Source organism: Rissa tridactyla, chromosome 1 (assembly GCF_028500815.1).
Source record: "Rissa tridactyla isolate bRisTri1 chromosome 1, bRisTri1.patW.cur.20221130, whole genome shotgun sequence".
Classification (NCBI taxonomy): domain Eukaryota; kingdom Metazoa; phylum Chordata; class Aves; order Charadriiformes; family Laridae; genus Rissa; species Rissa tridactyla.
In genome coordinates this window covers 36,507,972-36,527,941 of record NC_071466.1, presented here as the reverse complement: position 1 = coordinate 36,527,941, position 19,970 = coordinate 36,507,972, and the positions used below count along the sequence as shown (strand labels likewise).

General features: G+C 36.7%; 1 protein-coding gene across 1 annotated transcript in view; it reads right to left on the bottom strand.

The window, feature by feature from the left end:
• VWA8 (von Willebrand factor A domain containing 8) overlaps positions 1 to 19,970 on the bottom strand; it is a 196,884-nt gene that overhangs the window by 164,413 nt on the left and 12,501 nt on the right. Inside the window, exons 3-4 of the mRNA XM_054190234.1 lie at positions 10,490 to 10,620; positions 8,229 to 8,339 (exon numbers count right to left, since the gene is read on the bottom strand). Of these exons, the coding sequence (XP_054046209.1) occupies positions 8,229 to 8,339; positions 10,490 to 10,620 (242 nt within the window). The remainder of the gene's footprint in view (positions 1 to 8,228; positions 8,340 to 10,489; positions 10,621 to 19,970) is intronic.

Sequence of the window (19,970 nt, the reverse complement as noted above, 5' to 3'; positions counted from 1 at the left end):
AACCTGGATACCTGCTCCAGGGAATACCTGCAGCTACCGCATGCTGGGAGTAGAAACCCTTCACATGGTGCTGCTCTCATAGTAATGGCTTTATGCAACAAATATATAATGCAGATTGCATACCCTGGTTTCACACTGCACCTACAAAAATATATTTTTATCTTTAAAGGCAAAAACACATTAGGAACAAGACACCCCCAAGCAGACTTCCATTGTCTTTCCTGTAGCTGAACCACGGTGAGCTTCTCCACTTGAGCAGTGCAAAATACAGTAACTGCAAGGAGCTCTAAAACCCAATTTTGACATAAATCACAGTGTATAAGCACGTAGATAAAGTTTTACAGTGTCAGAAAGGGAATAAGGACAGAAAATAGGCTCACCACGATGCACATACTGAAATGCACAAACACCAGAGAAAGGAAGACATTTTTACAAAGCTAAGCAAAATAGTTTGTAAAGGCACCAGAAATGGTCAAAATAGTTTGTAAAGGCACCAGAAATGGTCACAGTTTAAAGCACCAGAACTGAAATGGTTGTTCTGTTTTCTCAGGAAAATGCATATGGCAAACTAGAAAATTCTAGTCACCCTGAAAACCGTGATGAATGTTCTCAGGGAACTCTAAAGGGCTGTAATCTTTCAGATCTGGGCATCATTCTGAGTATGATTTACAGGCTATGTTGCAAAACCATATTTAAAAAGTGCTGCTAGAAATCGCTCAACTGTAATCAGAAAATAAGTGTCTTTTTTTAAGGGGCTACCTCAAGGTAAGTTTGTTTTTAGAAGATGACTTGCCCCTGGTCTGAAAACTGGATCCCTGTAATGACAACTCAAGCACAGCAACCGAAATGACAAAGTTGCAAAACAACAGAACAAGTAGCTCAGTGAGCAGGAGAAGTAATGAGGTAAGGTTTCCCTACATCTGCAGCCTACATTTCAGATGTCTCTTCCAACAGAATATCTTGTTCCCACCACCCGCACAATATCCCACACAAACTCATCCACCCAAGTCTTTCCATTCACTCCTGTATCTCATAAACACCCCAACAATGTAATGTCCAGATGTCTCTTATGGTGAAAAGAGATCCTTAACAACCATCTGGTAAAGACAACACAAAACTTTGGCTGGTTTTGAGCTAAGACGATGTTGACTGGCTGCAGCAGGCTAATAGAACTTGAACAATTAAATCCATGGTGCAGGCAGCCTTTTTTCCAGGGATGGGAGGTGTGTACTAATTTGAAGTATCTACCAAGCTACCAAATACCACAAAACTCAGAGCAAACTGGTATCTTCTAAATTTCTTTCCGTGGGTCAAATACAATTAATCACAGTTTTCAAATTTAAATAATTAAAACTAACCAACAAGTGAAAGCTAGCAGGAAAAGAAATGACGGAGACGCAGAATGGAATATACTATAAGCTTTTATTCCTCATTTTATCAGAGAAGGAAGAGGACATTGACCAAGACTTGTAATTTACTGTAAGTGCCTCAGGTCATTCTTTTAAGAAGTTGCAACAGAACTAATAAGATCGTCAATTTTTTTATAATACTTCCATGGAAACAGCAAATTATCTAGAAATTCAGAGACAGTCTTAAGACAGATGTACAAACAGATGTTGAGGGCAGTGAGGCATATAAGGGGAATCTACTTTGCTAGATTTAAAAAATATCTGTAGAGTAAACAGCATGTCTAATGGTGTTCCTCTACCAAAGAATATCTTTCAAGATATTTGTTCAGTTTTAAGGCCTCTTAATTCCTTAGTTATTGTTTTCACTCATGAGTTGAGCAAACAGGAAAGTTGTTGAGCAACGCTGAAATGGATGACTATTGAATGGACTGAAGGGATAACATACTTCCTCCAAAATAAAAATATTGTCAGAAATTAAGTAGTAAGATAAAGGGCTATTAAAAGCCACGCTCAACCAGTTTCAAAGCAACAATGACAACTTTTTGTAGAGAAATTACTGTTATCTTTTTCCTGAAATATTTGTAGAATCTTGTGTTAGTTTTTTAAAATAACATGTATTTAATAAAAGAGTTCTGAATGTATAATGCCATTCAAAGATGAGGTTACAAACAGACCTACTATTCATCTAAAATACACATTCTATTTTTTGTCACAAAATTTTTCACTTTGTAGATGATAAACTATAGTTTTGCATTTTACATTTACATTTGCATTTTTAGGCCACAAATATACTGTTACATGTATTCCAAATGTGATGTTCAGGTTTTATTAAAATCAACATAATAGTAACTAATGTGGTTAGTCAAATTAAAAAAGTAACTTAAGAACTAAATAATTCAACCTTTTTCTCCCCCTGAAATGGAGGGGGGGCTTTCATCTTCACTATTCAGCCTACCTCCCTGCTGAGTTTAATCAAGTGTTTTCTGGGTGGGTTTTATAGCTAATTTTCCCCCATGAGGTTATGAAAATTACAGGGCAGATTGCATTTAATACTGACATTCACTCCTTTCCTTTATTAAAAAAAAAAAAAAAAAAAATTACAGAGAAATGGCAGTACACCAGAGCACCATCGGCCAGGCTACTTAGTATGCAAAGAAAGACTCCGGTTTTCCACAGTAGTTCCCATTTCAGTGAGGAAGAATGGCCTGAACTAGTGAGCACCTAATTCATGACGCAACACCATGGCACAGAATGAAAAGCAACTGACAAAGAGACCATCTGAATTTATTGGAGGTTTGAATCAGAAAACTAGGCTAGAAAAGTTTACCCTAGGAAGTGAATCGACATACGATATGATCATGAATATGTTAATGTGACAAGGACAGTCTTTCATTTCAGAGTCATTGATTTTAGCTTCCCCCAGTCATTGATTTCAGCTTCCTCCACTCGATCTTTTTTTCCTTTTTTGAACTACCACACGTCAAACGATCGGTTTTATTTCCATCACCCCTTCCTCTAACATGACAGTCAGGTTTTTTTGCCACAATGCCTCCAAATTGTATTTACAGGAGATTATGTCTCCACCTTGGCAGGGTCCGGCCATTTTAGCTGCTTTACACCATGTATGTTAATAAAACAGTACATTTACATCAGGTATGTGAAATGTTTTGCATCTTTGGCAGAGAGCAGGCCCAGGAGCAAGCAATCTGAGTTTCTGAACAGGTTTACCAGTGCAAATATCTACAGAGAAACCTATGGGTTTTCATCTTCATTCTATACAGCTCTTGTCTCCCGGACAAGAAATAAGGGGGATGGGTTATTTAAATTTTTCTTCCTGACGAGTAGCAGAATAAAAAGGAAATTAAGTACTTGACAGATATCTAAAAATGATGAAGTTACTTATCACTTGTAAACTACTTTGATTCAGAGCCCCATCCACCAAGTCCGTATTGCCTATGAACGTTATGATCCCACATATTACAAAGTATTGCCCCTTCCCACGTTGTAGGAAATACTGTCTGAAAAGAAAGTGGAATATATATGTAACAGACACAAACATAAAAAAGAATCCCACACATTTGATTTTAATCTATAAGGAATTATAAATCCACAGGCCTAATATTCTTCACATTTACACCACAGACATTCATCTATATGCCCTCCACAACAAAAGAAGATACCAGAGTATGAACTGCTAACTTAACAAATCCAGTTAAATGCTGACACTTTTAGAAACAGAAGTATCGCAAATGATTAAACCAAAATCCCTTCTATGAGTTAAGAGGCGGTCCTTACCATGCATTTTCTTTTTAGAGACAAGATATACTATGTCAACATCAATGAAGATTAACTTCATCCAAATAATGTTGGTTTCTACCTAATATTTCCCTATTTCTGTGCAGTGTTGGGCACAGCAAGAAAATTCATAGTAACATTCATACTCCTGGAGCACTGCATCACTTGCCTCTTCTTTCTAGAGACTTTGCTATCTAGCTGCCCGTACTAGACAAATAGATACTGCAGTGACAGCCCGTCAACTAAGTTACACTTTCTGACAATGCCTTTGCCGTGGCTAACTTCTCAGCTCATCAAAAATCCACTGTCACCTCCAAGGTAGTAAAGTTAATAAAGTCACAGAATTACACAACTTGCACTCACTGCTTAGTTTTTTTAAAAGCTGAATTATTCTTACCTGTCCCTTTGCCAGGGTATAGAAAGAATTTATTTTTTTATATTTTTACGCAAACATATACACATATGTATACACATACACTCTCAAATATGATTATAATTTTATTCGATTAATCTCATGTCTTATGTTATAATTCTCTTTCTAATCTTTTTTGATTAAAAGAAACCAAACTCAAGTCTGTGTAGTGCTACTCCAGGGGATTTCATGTCATGTTCATTTTACAGACAGGATAATTTAAGCTGTCGTTTCTGTCACTTTGGGTGTTTAATTGATTACAAAGTCTTTCAAGCCACGGTAGAAGATCATTTTTCTGGTATCTTGACAATCAATTTTAAATTTTATCATTGTATAACTTATGATGCTGGTGCAGTTAGGGATGCAAAAGCATTCTATTAAAATGAATATGTTCACATAGTTCAAAGACACATCAAAATTGAGTCTAATTCTGTATATCCAGAAATGACAGTGATCTACGTACTTATCCCCTCAGTGGATACAGCTTAATTAGCAAATCTTCAAAAACATGACATTGTATTTGTAATTTTTCAGCACGTAACCATAAAATATTTTTCTACTTATTCCAACCCCAGTCAGTTTGATTGTCCTGAACAGAAGAGACTGTACGGTTACTACAGTAGCCTGTGTTTGGGAAGTTTGTTTCATTTAATATGAAAGCTGGAAGATGCAGGGTAAACAAAACCAGGCGTTCCAGGCAACGTGGTTTGTGGCACAATCCTGGAGCAATACACCTCTCAAGTGCTAAGAAAATGTCTTAGCTGCTCTCCTAGTTGCATCCACTACATTAAAATAGCATAAGATTTCCTTAGATGTAATAATTAATAATGTAGCAGGCTGTACTAATAAGAGTTTAAACCAGAGGTGTGCCTTTTGTAACTGTACACACACGATGAAAAGCAAAACTGCATCACAAATGGCAAAAAAAAAAAAAGGACATAAAAATATCAAATCTAATTCCTTAATTTTTGAAAATACAGTAGGCTGATATTAGAATCTCCATCCTGGTTCAATCAAGTCGGTGGCTCAACTACAAAGAGTTACAGAAACAGAAAACCACTCTGCAAATCAAGCTCCTCTATCAATAGAAGCAAAATTTGAAGCTGACATTTAAATATTTAAGTAATATAAAGTAATTCTAACTAATTACTTGATACACAACATAATTAACCCATGTAATAAATTACAGAATAAAACCAAGAGGTTACTTAATTGTCTCAATAACAGCAATAATGACATTTCTGAGGCTTTTACCAGTGAATTAATAGATGAAAACCATAATTAATGACCCAAGGTAAAGGAAGAAAACCATTTTCTGATGACAGTATGTGAATGCAAACAAGCAATTCACCATTACCCCACTCTAAGTCCTTTATTTTACATTCTTTTAATCGGGAATGAGTTTGATAATTCAAATGTTTACCTTTATTTTAATGGTCCCCTATTTCTGAGGTAAATGAAACCTTTTTTCCCCCCCTCATCAGATATCTCTTCTAACTTCCTAACTCCAAATCTTCTCCCATTTCATCCACTCCGGTACTAAGAAATGCTAATATGCAAGGATATTTGATACACTGGCCATTCAATATATATTTCAGTATGGAATTTCAATCACTTTTTCAAAATCACCATCTCCCAAATCTATCTTAAATAATTACCTGCAATCATATTCAGTAACTTCATGTTAAAATAAATCAGATGTTTTGAAACCTCCGAGATATCCATTTGCAGTATGTAATCTGTCACTATTAAATGCAGAGCTATAAACAACCACAATGTCTTAACAAATCACTCACAGACAACTGCAAACCTTTGTGGGTCTGCAAACCTGATGATTCACTATATTAAAGTTATTTCTGGTAACAAGATGCCAGCTTTCGTTACAGTGTATTATTATTCAAAGTGTAAAATAACTACATTACTACAGTATGCTTTGCATGCAAAGAGCCTCATCTATCTCAAACAACAGCTAAGTTTTATTTGACCCACGGAATTCATACAGTGGATGTTCTGGAAACTAGACTTTCAAGCTTTGCTGTCTTCTCTTGGGTGTCATGAACAGCAAGCATAAGATTCTACAGGAAACAAAATGGTTTTAAATCGTTTAAAGAAGAGTAGTGTCTGGCTTCTGTAACGTTTTGAATTGGCACAGCCATCTGCAAAACTCAAAATCATTAAGTGAACTAATTAAAATTGAAACCCCAGTGTAACCTGTAGAACTTTATTCCCTTTTATTATTGAGCTATGATTAGATCTGTGGTGATTCTAAAAATAACTATGTACCATATTTTACGCGTCTCTAACTAAAATGTAGGGTTAGAAAACTTCATCTTGAATATCCTTACCTATGCGATTCATCTTTCATGTTTCCAAAAAAAGTGCTCATCTAAATACCTATTTTCTTATTTTCCCCTCAGAGCTTAAACATACATTGGTTACATACGTGATGAGCGACACACGAGCTGAGGAAAGACATCATGATTCTGATTGATTTTAGTACTTTGGTGCCTTGCTAAAGGAGAGTCTTGGTCTGAAGTACTGCAGTGCTGAATTCTGGTAAAAACCTTTTAACTGAAGATTTCCAACAGATTGAGGAAGAAAAGTAATCTTAGACCTTTACCTTAGAAAGCTCATCTTCCTAGAGTGTTCTTACTGGAGTGAGATCACTCAAAATGGCTTGTACAAAGCGAAGCAAGCTGCCTCATGCTTACATTGGGATCAAAGTCTTCAGACAAACACAGGGTTAACAGACCGTCTCACATCTTGGTGAGCTTCTTACAGTCCCTGATACAGTGGCTCTTACAAATGTTCATTAAGTACTGCTCTTACACCAGGGGTAAATTACCTTGACTAGCCTGTAGTAAGCGTGAGGATAAGGCTGTCCATAACAGCAGTTAGGCATGGAGCTAACATGAGCTAATGAGTTAACCCTACAGCCTACACGAATGCTCTTATCCCCTAATACACAGTACAGTACTTTAAGTTATCTCATATTGTGCAACCATCATATTTCCAGACAAGCATGTGACAACTTGAAGTCCTAGAAGTAACTAAAAAAAATTTTTTTTAGATTAACTGTTATCCTTCATTCTGAGGATCTTCCATTGCTCAAAGTCATTTATCGTGGTTTCAAGAAAATCTATTTAAAGGTTTCTTCAAAGTTTGGAGGTTGAAAAAGAGATCATTGGGAATTAAAAAAAAAAAAAAAGAAAAAAGAATGTTTCTTTAAAACAGAGAACAAAGCTTTTAGGTTCTCTTTCCTCTCCTGTTCCCATTTCCCTTTCCACCTACAAATCACTCATATAATGGGAGTATCATTAAACTCTATAGCACCACCAGCTGAAAACTGTTTTAGTTAACACATTTAAATTCACACTACATCAGAGGAACTGACCCACCCTATTTAATTAGAAACCTAATTTGTACAAAAATTTCAGGTATCTAGGAAAACAGACATTCTAAATTAAGTATATATTTTACCTGCATAATCAAAAGGGAGACATGTCGTTGATAACTTACAAAGAGAAAACTTACCTAACCTCAGTCACTCTATGGTTGTAATAGATCAGCTAATGGGTTGGGGCAATACTGATGGCCGGAGTGATTAAACCATTATTTTAGTCCAGATCAGCTGTGAGCTTTCTTATGAAATCTCCCAACTGTCTCTATTTACTGTGCCTGGGTTTCACAACACAGAGCAGTCTTAAAATACGTGAACTAGACTCTTTGACAATTAAACTAGACCACTTCAGATTCATTTCAGGAATACATCTAACGTGCTACAAGTGTTAGGTAAGGGACATGCCAAGTTTCACACACTTGTGAAACTACAGTCTAACTTGCACAGAATGGATCTCACTCCACATGACAAAAACATATCAAAAATAGTCTGCCTAAATCAATTACTCTTAGGAGACAGAGTAATCTTGGATTTGGGTAAAGATAAAATTTTCAGTAATAATGAGATCAAGAGTGTTATATGAGACTCTCTAACTGCATCAGAAACATGTCAGTCACTCTGAAATCCATGTACTCATTTTTCATCATATAAATCATAACTTCCTTCAAACTACCTCTAAACAATAATTAGGTGGTGTGTGACTGCAACTTGCCTGATCAAGATAAAAGGCACTACCATCTCGGATCTCTCGTCGCTGTTTGAGGTCAGTTTCTGTGGTGTCCCTCGATAGTGCGATATATTCAACCTCCCGCTTTGTTAGCTCCTGTGGACAATAATCTGAAGTTATTACAAAAATAAGACTATAACCCCAGCAAGTGAACTTTAACAACAGGCCTAGTGGTATAATTGTACAAAAGAGCTCTAGGCAGCAGCACAGTGATCTGAAACAACTCTGAACAAAATATAGTATCTCTTATTTTTAAAATGTTTACAGTGTGTGCTGTCTCAAACAAAACAGTTTGAATTTCTGCTCAATAAACTTTTATTTTCCCCAAACCTGCTCTAGAAACGTAATAAACAGCTATATATTCTTTCCATTGAACATCTGCAGCATCCTGTAAGTTAATCTTCTGGTTCTGGACTCTGAAAAAAATAATCAGCATCTGCAAATCTTGAATAAAAATCAGAGGTTTTCCATAGAAGATTGAAAATCTCCAACTCTCACTGCTCAGTAACACAGTGTGACACAGTTGTGATTATTACCTGTACATGCTTTGACAGTACACTGACGCACTATACTGTTCTTATGCTCTCTCCCTTTAATGTCATGAGATGCAGCCTGCAACTGTAAAATTATAGACTACTTAAAAAATGAGAACCCATGGGTTATTGTTTTGTTTCCTTTGATTCAATATGAGATGTTCTTAGAATTTTCTGTCTTAAATGAAAAAAAATTAATCCCCCATGTATTTATACCTGATGTTCCTGCTACTTCCATATCTGGGTTTTCATGCATTCTGCCAGGAAACAGATCCAGGCTGAAATGTTCTTTGCCCTTACCTCTCAATTAAAGGTATAGTATATATATAACATATTTCTCTTAAGAGGCAGCCTGTAACTATCGTTGCATGAAAAAATCAAGCAAAGACACAAAAACCCATGAAAATTATTTCCTTTCCACTTTTTCAGAGCCGATTGGTTACAAAGCCATCACTTCCTTTATGCTACAGGTAGATATAACTGTAATTCCTTATAATTAAAAAAAAAACAGAAGGTGAAATACAGCAGAGTTTTCTTCAACAATTATCCCTGTGTATGAACACATAGTAGTAGCTTTCAGCAACAGCAGATGAAAGTTTTCCAGGCTTACACAGCTTCATTAAAGGGATCACAGCACGTATCAGCTCACATGAAAAGACCAGCCTTCACGTAATTGTTTGGCATGGCATTGAAACAGGAAGCTGCAGCCTTTCTATTACAGCTGAGGTGCATACAAACAGTGGTATAAATACTATAAAATACTATAAAAATAAAGACACATTCTATGTCCCATGCCTGGATATCAGGTGTTTCCTAAATCCTCTTTTTAGGTTATACCAAACTCTTCTCATTTATTTTAAGGAATGCATTGAGCTATCTAGTAGCATACCTGGTTTGATGAATTAAGAAACCTTTGCTCTCCAAAGTTGAAAATCTTGTCGCTTTCTCCTGTATGCTTTACCTCTGAGAGCTAGTCTTTGAACTAGTATCTTTCGATTTTTCAAGGAATGGCTGACGTTTATGACAATTGTTTATACATCTCCATTTGTGATCCTTCAGCCCAACCAGATTATAGACAGAGCTCATGGCAGACAAAGTTCTAGCCACATCACCTTTTGGGACAGACAACCCCCCTTTCCTGATCATTTAAGGGCACCGACGATTTAAATGTGAAATTTTGCACAAGGTGTTGCCATGGTTCATGCAGATGGACGTAGGCAAATCCTTCCCACATTCCAAGAGAGGATCATACACACATCTACTTTCTAATCACTCATGATAACTGCTCCCAAATGTTACTCAGAACACTCTCACTAATCCTTTCCTTCATTTCTTTTTTTATATAACGAAGCAAAAACGATTTGTTGTCTGTAACAGTCGGCAGATATCTTAATCTTCTAACATACATAATGCCTAGAACAAACTGTTTCTCCATTTGTGATAGCATATGGCAACACAGTTTTCCAACTCTTTCTTTTTTTTCCCTCCCCCCCTGGAGTTTAAGCGGAAAAACATGTATTAAAATGTCTGTACTTTCTATTCGTCTATAACAAAACCTGAACTTTGGAAAGCGCATTTATGGAAAAACTTATGTACCTCCTAAGTAGCTTGCTGTAAGATTTTCTAGGACTACCTTTTACAATTTGGCTAGTAGAGGAATGACTAACTGACATTAATGGCAATGTCTCCAAGAGTTTAAATCAACATACTTACCAGATACTGCATGGCAATAGATCGCCGGAGCGGCCCAGGAGGACCAATAAGAAAGACATCTTGGCCGAGAAGATCTTTCTGCATTATCCATCTTAAATGGTGGACTACAGCCTGGGCCAAAGAATCTGTCACTTGGAAAGAAACACAAAGAAAGCATTATTTAAATTTGAAAAGTGTTACATACCTGGCCATTCACGCATTTTTTTATTCTTATCTCCAAAACAAAACAAAGACACAAAGATGAGCTGCCCTAAAGCTGGATAGCTGAAGAGCGGGAAATTCCACGCACAGTTTATATTAGACTACTTGTTTACATATATGCAGTTTATATACCTATCTTACCCATTGCCTTTTTCTCTGCACAACTTCATCCCTCAAAAAAAACCCAACAAAACCAGAAAAAAAATGCCGTCGATTCTCATTTCACATTAAACTGATTAATGCAAAGATTGCTTTTTATTACCCAATGTTGAGTGGACTTCTCAGCTTCAGTTAATATAGTATAAATATGTTATTAATAATTCGTAAGATATTTATCCAGCCTATATCCCAATGCTTCTGTGAATCATGAACTTCAAAAAAAAATAAAATACTGTGCTTGCATCAGATTAATGTTCAGGGAATATATTTAATTTTCTATTTTCTTAAAAGACAACTGTATTCCTGTTTACACTTTGACATAATAAAACCCAGAATTAAATTATTAAGGAAATGCAAACCTTGCAATATCACTACATCAATACCACGCAGCTTCCACAATCATAATAAAAAACAACTCAAAGTAGATCCGCTTATTTCTATTATTGAGAATACTACCCCCTAATTATTTTAAGAAGCAATAACCTGATTATAATTAAACTAAAACCTTTATCCCATGTATGCAAATGCTGGCAGCACTGGAAAGCACCCTGCAGAAAGAGCACAGTGAAGGAGGGACACCATTCCCGCTGCCGTATATCCCTCTGTCCCCAGAATACTCCTTCCCATACCTCCCAGCAAAACCTGGCCCTTTCTCAGGCACAAGCAAAACGCACTAGCGCAGGAGGAGAAGAAGAGCACAAGCAAGCCAGGAGGAATGTTTATATATCCATATATATATATATATATATATGGTTGCTTTCAGAACAATCTAAGATCGATGATGGGGTTTGAAGCTGGAGCCTCAAGGGTGGTGTCTGGGATGCTGACGTGCACTAAGAAGGAGCAAGAGGCCATGAAATCTTCAAATTAATACTGGGGTATTTACCTTCTTTTTCAGTGTGATTAATGGTTGCAATTAGAAGGCAACATTTTAAAAAACAAGCCTCAGTTCTACATCTTTCCTGAGGCAGGGGAGGCATTCCATGCGGGGCAGAGTTAAAGACAGCAAGCAATAGTGCCCCGCAGTTCTGAGGGGTTTCAGTTCTCTGCTGAGTCTTTGTATACTAGCATTAAAATTCATTTTTGTAAGACCACAGAAACAGTATTAAATGATTGCATGAGATTCAAGGAAGATTTTCCAAGCATAAAAGTGGCTAAGGAAAACTTTATAAAAAATTTTAACTGAATGTTTTCATCTGGCACTCGGGAAAACCATTTGAAATATTCTTCCACGTCCAGAGAAACCTACTACAGTCTCACCACCAGTATGAACAAGAATAGCATACACACACAGGTGAACAATCTATGCATTAAGATTATCAGATTAATTGTAAATAAACATTTCAGGTTTGCTTTTTTGTTTTGTTTTGCTTTCTAAACAGCTGCCATTAGCATGCCCAGGATTAGTTTTAATATATGGTATGGTAAGATCATATGGGTGTAAAAATATTTTCTTCTTCACTGCAATATTGTTTTCCAAAAGCAATACACATCACACGTCCCACACGCAACAGGCCAAATGCAAATAAATTCCTCACAGAGAATAACATGTTCCTTTCTACAAGATAGTCAAGCAAATCGAAAAAGTTCCTATTACATATAATCTTTGGGAAATAAAGGGTAATACATCACACCAGAAGAACTGCTCCATCCAAACTTTGCTACGGGACAGGTATGGTAATTTGAAAAGCATCACACAAATAAAAAGCATTATATCAAAGGTACCATTAAAATTACAAGACAAAGATCTCATTGAGAGGCACATTTATTATTACTTCTACCTGTTGTATGAGCATGCCAGTGTGCCTGTAGTGTATTTTTATGACAGCTGTTCTCTAAAAAAAAAAAAAAAGTTACTTTGCTTAAAGTGGACAAACAAGCTTGGAAATCTTGCTGAAACATTGAACTCTTTCATGTCAAAAGTCATGCATTGGAAGCATGGCAAAACCAGCTTTGACACAGCATGACTACAAATGCTTCTGGTGTAATTCACATTAATATGCGTAGCTATCTTTTTTATTTTTAGGACGGCCTCAAGAAAACACTCGGGTCAGACTTAAAAGCAGTACCATAAATAGAAACAGGATTTAAGAACCTCCAGCAGCATCTGCAAGGCAAACTGTCATGGAAAAGAGAACGTGACTGTACAGCATTCAAAAAAAAAAAATAAAAAAAAAAATCTAAAATCTTAGGAATGTGATCCCCCTGCAAACCTTAAGGAATTTCAGGGCACTCACATTCTCATCATTGTGTTTAAACAATCCAAATTAACTCTGAAATATTAATATGAAAAATGCAAATTTTAAAAATCTCCTATAATTTCCTAACTTTTTTTTTTTTTGAGAAAAAGACACGAAAGACACAATTCCTTATCGATACATTTCCTAGAAAAGGCTTTGATTGTTTCCCCATTTGAGTCATTCTCCTCACATACAGATGACATCCAGCTGGATCAATTATAATACATGTTTTCAATCACAAAGTCGGCACAATGACTATCTGCAAACTGACTCAAAGGAAGCCTGTTACAAATAATGCTGACAACTCAAAGCAAGCATTCCCTAAGCTGAACTGTCATGACAGCATCTTCTACTTGCCAGTTCCTTCTATTCTAACGTGTAATACCTGTACATCGCTCCAAATATCAAGCCTAGTTCAGCACCCCAGTTACGTCCTTCTAAAATCAGAAGAATATAAAGTTTTCTTTGCGTACGCAGTCTATGCTGCATAAACTGTTTCCAAAGCACGGTATGCTTTTCAAAAGCAACTTCAGAGGCAGATACACAGTACCTTGTATATTAGTTCTATATATTTAGACTACTTGTACCGTGGTATCTTCATTACAAAGCTTTTACATTTTCTCTAGCATGACTTGAAAAAATTCCTCTCTGTTCAAGTACTGTATATTAACACTACTACAAGCACCATATAATCATTTTCTATGACATTTAGAAGACAAGGAAAATTAGCTGAAAAAAGCACCAGCATGTATATTACCGCAATTTTTATTAATTATCCCATGAGTCAGATAGTATCTAATGCAAACTGGGTTTGCACAATCTGTTTAGTGGCACTCTGCTGATTTGCAGTAGTTGAGTAGCTGGCCCTGTATTCTTAATCTGCAGGATGGTGCGTAGGAAGCCTCTACAGTGTATTCTCAAAGACACCATCTGGCACATGCAAGAGAGTAGTCGGTGCTACAATTTGCTATTCCTGTGTATCAAGGATGGCCAGCGAAAGAAATCGCATTCTATTGCTTTGTAATATGTGATAAGTAGGACAACACCTAGCAGAATCCATGCAAACGTTTCGTAAAGTGAGCAGTTGAAGCTGAATGGAGAAATCCCCAGATAAGAAAAGAAGAAAATGTCATAGATAGATTTTTGAAGCAAATGCAGCAGCTGCTCTTGTTTGATCCACAAATCAGCTTTTGATAAAACCAAGACTGAAATGGCTTTGCTAGCCTCGGAAATTTTCCCGTTCACTCATACTTGAATTCTTGGCACATGCTACACTCACTGCAGCCGTAAGATTCACTGGAGATAGCAGACAGTATCTGCTGGCAAGTCCTTGTGTCCCACCTACAGAAGAAATCCCATAAATGAAGGAGACACCTACCTCTTCCCACTGTTCAGAGACAGGCAGTTAAATGAACTGATTCCCAAGAATATCTATCCCAGATGTGGTACAAAATACATTAGAGCTCACATCCCTGTATGACTCTAGTTTGGTCAAGCACATAAAAACATAAAAAGCACATAAAAACCAACAGGCACTTAAAAGATATCAATATATCAATATATATATTATATATATATCAATATATATAATTTTCAACGGATTAAAAAAAAAGACCTTTGCTATACTGCATTGTTCAGAGTCTGAGAGTGACTCCTTTTATCAGGCTGCTGTAAAATGCAGTTGAGGAAGAAGGGGACAAGGAGGGAGGTCTCTGCCTAGAAGTATAAACACATTTCAAAAAGGGAAAACGTTAAAAAAAAAAAAACACCTGAGCTCACTGAGACTTATTTCACGGCTTGTTCAGGCTGGGGGACAATGAAGGAAGGGAGTGAGTTGCCCAGGACACGGTGAAGGAGGCAGCATGGACAAGTGAAGAGGGAAGCACTCCTATGCGGCCTGCTTTCGCCTGCTTTAGTTTAGCACTTCGCAGGTAAAACATTGCTGCTCATCCAATTTTATGCTGATGCACAGAGCCCAAGAAGTTTTCAAAGGTCTCATAACATGGTTACATCACAGACAGTTTTCACTGGAATACTCTCTTCCCTCATAAACTTTTCATGGAAACGGTCTTCATTCCAAAAATTTCTGTTCTTGCAGTGATAAGGAAACAAGTTGCGAGCCTTTGCAGAGGCTTAGAAAAGGGGAAGCTACTTCTTGGATGAGCCCATAAAGTCATTTATTATTAATTCCTCTCAGTCAATTGCTTCACAGGAAGGTGTAAGATCTACATAGGTAAATCTTATTTCTCCACATGAGTATAAATAAAAAGAGAAAATAAAGGAATCATGTAAAACCAAATAGCTTGCTGGAAGGAACCCTGAATGGGATTGAGAAGACCAAGTTTCTCTTAGTGACATATAAATGTGGAATAAATAAAACTACTCTTAGCTGGAGGTACAACTCATAGGGAAATACATAGCCAGAGCAGTTATCTGTAGCTCAGACTCCAACTGGAGGGACATACTGCGTCTGCTTTTGAGCACAACAGCTCAGTCCAGCACTGAAAAGTTCGAGAGATTCTAGAAAATAGCAAGAAGAATTACCAAAAGAAACTGGAATTCAGTCTAGAAAATAAATAACTGAAAATCATAACAACTGTTTTCCAATATGCAAGACAGAATCACCATGACGAAAAAGAGATATCTGTACTAGACAGAACTAAAAGTATGTCCAAAAAGATCTAAATGGGGCATCAGAAAAAGCTTTTTTCACAAAAGAATCGTTAATTACTGGACCAAAGTGTGCAGAGAGGTTCTGGAATCTACGTCACCAGCTCCTTAAGAACAAGGAGGACAAACATCTCTCAGGAACCGTTCGGATTCAGCTGGCCCTGCTTTGAGGCACAAGGAACAGGGCAGACAACTCCATGAGCTTCACCAGGACATTTGCTGTAGGTTTCCATGTCCCCATGTCTTCTTCTGCCTCACTCTTGGTATAGACAAAACAGGCATAATGATGCAAAACGTTCTACTGACAAAAACCCCAGAATTTCACATTCTGGATTAGGTGGTAACAGCCAAGTGGCAGGTCAGTTGCAAGTCTACATGAAAACTCAAACTGCTGATGAGTTTTCACCATCTCTGACAATAGACACCTTTCCTTAGGCTAGGAAAGAAGAAATGTAATGACAAAAGTCTTCGTTAGCACAAAATTACAGTCATCCAGCAATACAACCTGTCTCTGTAAAGTGTTGCACTCTGACACTCAGATTTAAAGTTAACAGAAAGAAGAACAAACACACATTCCAGCGCAAAACTGAACCGACTTTGAGCAATAAGTGAAGACACACGGTTGTCCCTGCTTCAGCACGCGGTGCAATACCTTTCTGGGAGAAGGACACAGAGGTGTCTTACTGTTAAGGCAATAATGACCTTTCAGGTGAATAAATAACAAAAAAATGCTGGCACCACTGAGCCTACTGCAGAGAAATAACCCAAATTTCCTCAACATTAAAACAATTCCCTTTCAAGCGCAGAAATCCATTTACTACTACTTCTTTTATATTTCATTATTATACGCACAAACATTCTGTTTAAATTCCTCATGATAATTAGGCTCAACTGACAAAACTAACAGGATTTACCACTTAACCCCTTGTATACAGGCATGTCACTTTTGATCACACATTGGGGAGGGTGCTCAGACTCAGGACACCTGGCACAAAACTACACTGTTTGAAATGAATCTTCCACAATTGAATGCAGTTGTCTGTAACACGACTGCAGCCAAACTCCCAAATGCACTTGCACCTTCAGACAGCAGCAGAGCCGACGTGGTATTGCAAGAGAACATCCCTTTTCCTGCCTTAACATATTTGCCGTCATTGAATAAAGTGTCCTGGAAAAGCTATGTTAGGAACCGTTCTGTCAAGGTTAATAAATACATGAAATATCAGGTACGTTGTCATTTTCATAAAATTTCCAGAAGCCACTAACAACAGCAGTGCACTGACATGAACTCAACTTTAAAAAAAAAATTAACATGCGTTCTCACAATTCAATTTTAGATCTAAACTATCATGGAAAGCCACACAAAGCTTCTCTGAAGTATAATTAAAGAAACAATCGTGCTTTTCAGGCATGGTGAGATTTTAAAAATGTAGGTTTTATTTTTACTGATAAAAGAACAACCAGTGCTAAAATAAGTGCCCTCTTTCTAGAACGTGTCAGACACAGTTATGACAAAAATCCCATTAACAAAATTCCCTTGTGTATGACTCATTTTTACTTGTCACTTATAAAAATGGGAATAATTCAGATTTTATGTACTTTTAATTATCATCTTCCAAGAAAAAGCCATTTGCCAACAACAGGAAAACAAATTAATATTTTATATTGACACACAAAATGGAGCACTTCATACAGGACTTGCTCAGTATCTAACACAAAACCTGAAAAGCGAGGACATGAAAACATAAGCTAAGCAGCAGTACCTATCCTATCCACTTATACAAAATGTAACATGGTTCAAAAAAGGACTTAAAAATCACTTTAATCTGCTAACACAAAAAATGAAGTATTTTGGTACCAATTAAGTGACAAAATGACAAAGGTAAAGTTTTGTAGGCACTTAATACATTTATGTTCCTTATTGTGTTACGTATTTTTTTTCCAGAGCTTTAAGGCTATTTTTAAGCCTAGAAGAACAATGCTGAGTTTAGAATAAGTTTTAACATCCCTAAAATTTGCTGTAAATTATAGATATGCGCTTTCAACATTACTGTATTTAACATGGTTCTTATCTGTCAGAATAGCAAAAGCAGAAACATTCTATTCTACGCAAATAATGAGCTAGAAAACAACAGCACGCGCAGTACTAGTAAGTGAACTGTAACTGCTTCAATTCCCTCCTCTTAGTTCTTACTCCACTGCAAATATTACAATGTCTGAGACCTTTTCAGGAATATTTCCCACTTAACTGGATGACCAAATTATTTCTAGTCTTAGTTTAAAGAAATCAGGGAAGTACCTTGGTCATTTAAATGTAATATTAGTTACTATAATAAAATTTCAAAATATGTAACATTTCGGTTTATAGATTAGTATAAATATGCAATTACATTCATCTATTTTACAACAAAACATCTTGTGTCTACAGCGGTCATTCACACAGCAAAACAAAAAGTACTCTTAAAACAAGGAAAAGAATGTGTTCAGGTAAGTAAATGCATGTACTCTCTAAATGTCTCATGAAGAGGAGATAATTGACATGGAACAAATGCAATCTACTTAATTTCACTAAAGCAGTATAACTTTGTTCTTCGTAGTAACGTAACCATAAAACTTAAGTACTAAGGGATAAAAAAAAAATTCTAAATTTAAATATACAAAGAAATTGTCCTCAAGTATTTGAAATTGATTTCCTGCTATTAAATACGAGTATTCTACGTTACTTAATTTTAACTAATTTAATATTTAGGTTTCTAAGCAAAATTTTGTACCTTAAGTAATCCTACTATAAGTACATGAATACTGATGAACGATAGTATCCCAAGCATGACATAGGCTCCTTTCAGTCATGATTATTAAAAAAAAAAAAAAAAAGAGAAGCAACTAATAATAGACCTAACAGTGGTAATAAATGCTAGTTTTAGTTGTAGTATTACATTTTCCCTAAAATCCCATTGTTCCGTACATTCTTAATAACTTTTCTGCTATCAGATTAGTTTTCAGCCACTTTTTCCTGCTTAGAATCGTTAACTAGAAAAATCTCAGATTCTTTGAATCTACCATGTGTTTTCATAATTCTCCTTCCTTCCCAATCCAAAGAACTGAAAGAGATGCTGTTAACTTAGAGCTAACATTTATCTTGCTAAAAAGTGCAGATTGACCAAAAAATGTAATGGCATGGTGTGGAGGAGTGGAAGGCAGGAAGGCATTGTTAATTTTAACACATTTAGTACAGCACAGAAAACCAGAAAGCAAAACAATCTACAAGAAATGGAAATAAGTGAAACAGATCGCATTAGTCATTGACATAGACAACTGATACCCTTACTATCTGATCAAAATGAGGAAACAGGCATACAGAATAAATGATGAAAAGCAAAAATTGATCATTTAAGAAGCTATTAAAAGTAATAATACAGAGTAGTATTGTTTGGCCACATTCCCAGGGAACTCACGAGGTATGGGAAGTGTCATTACAGTCTAAACCAGAAAACCTTTCCTCATGGGCTACCCCGTGAGACTATGACATGGACTGACACATGTCATAGGATATATTTGGTACCCAGATAACCTGGAGGAAAGCATCACAGTGTGATGCTTACTGGGGTATGGGAATTAAGCAGCCCACGATCCAGATGCAGACCAGCGATCTGGCCTACGATGCTACTGGTAGACCTCACACTCATCAAAGACTGAACGTAAACAAAATCTCCTTCTATATTCCTGCTACAGCTCTCAAAGGACAAACATTTCAGAAAGAAGGTCACATTTCAGAAAAGAGTTAAGAAACATTAATCTATGTCAATAGTAACACAGATGTACTATCCCACAGTTAATACAAAATAAGGAATCACATAATGGCTGAGATTGGAAGGGACCTCTGGAGGTCATCTTGTCCAACCCTTCTGCCCAAGCAGGGGCACCTAAAGCCTGTCAGATGAACCGATGTCTGATGAAGTGAAGTCATACTGCTTAAGAACGCAACAAGATAAACCTTTACGCAGCAGCTCCTGCCCTTTCTGATACTATACCGGTAGCACTCCCTGTACAGCTCTAACATACCTCTTGCCCTCTTCCCCAGCAGCTATCTGCCATCCTGCCAGCTGTGCAGTGGCAAGTCCACTATTGATGTTATCAATGCCATTCTTCTAAAACCAAACCAAACCAGACCAAAAAAAAAAAACCCACCCTCTGTCCCCCAAAAAACCCAC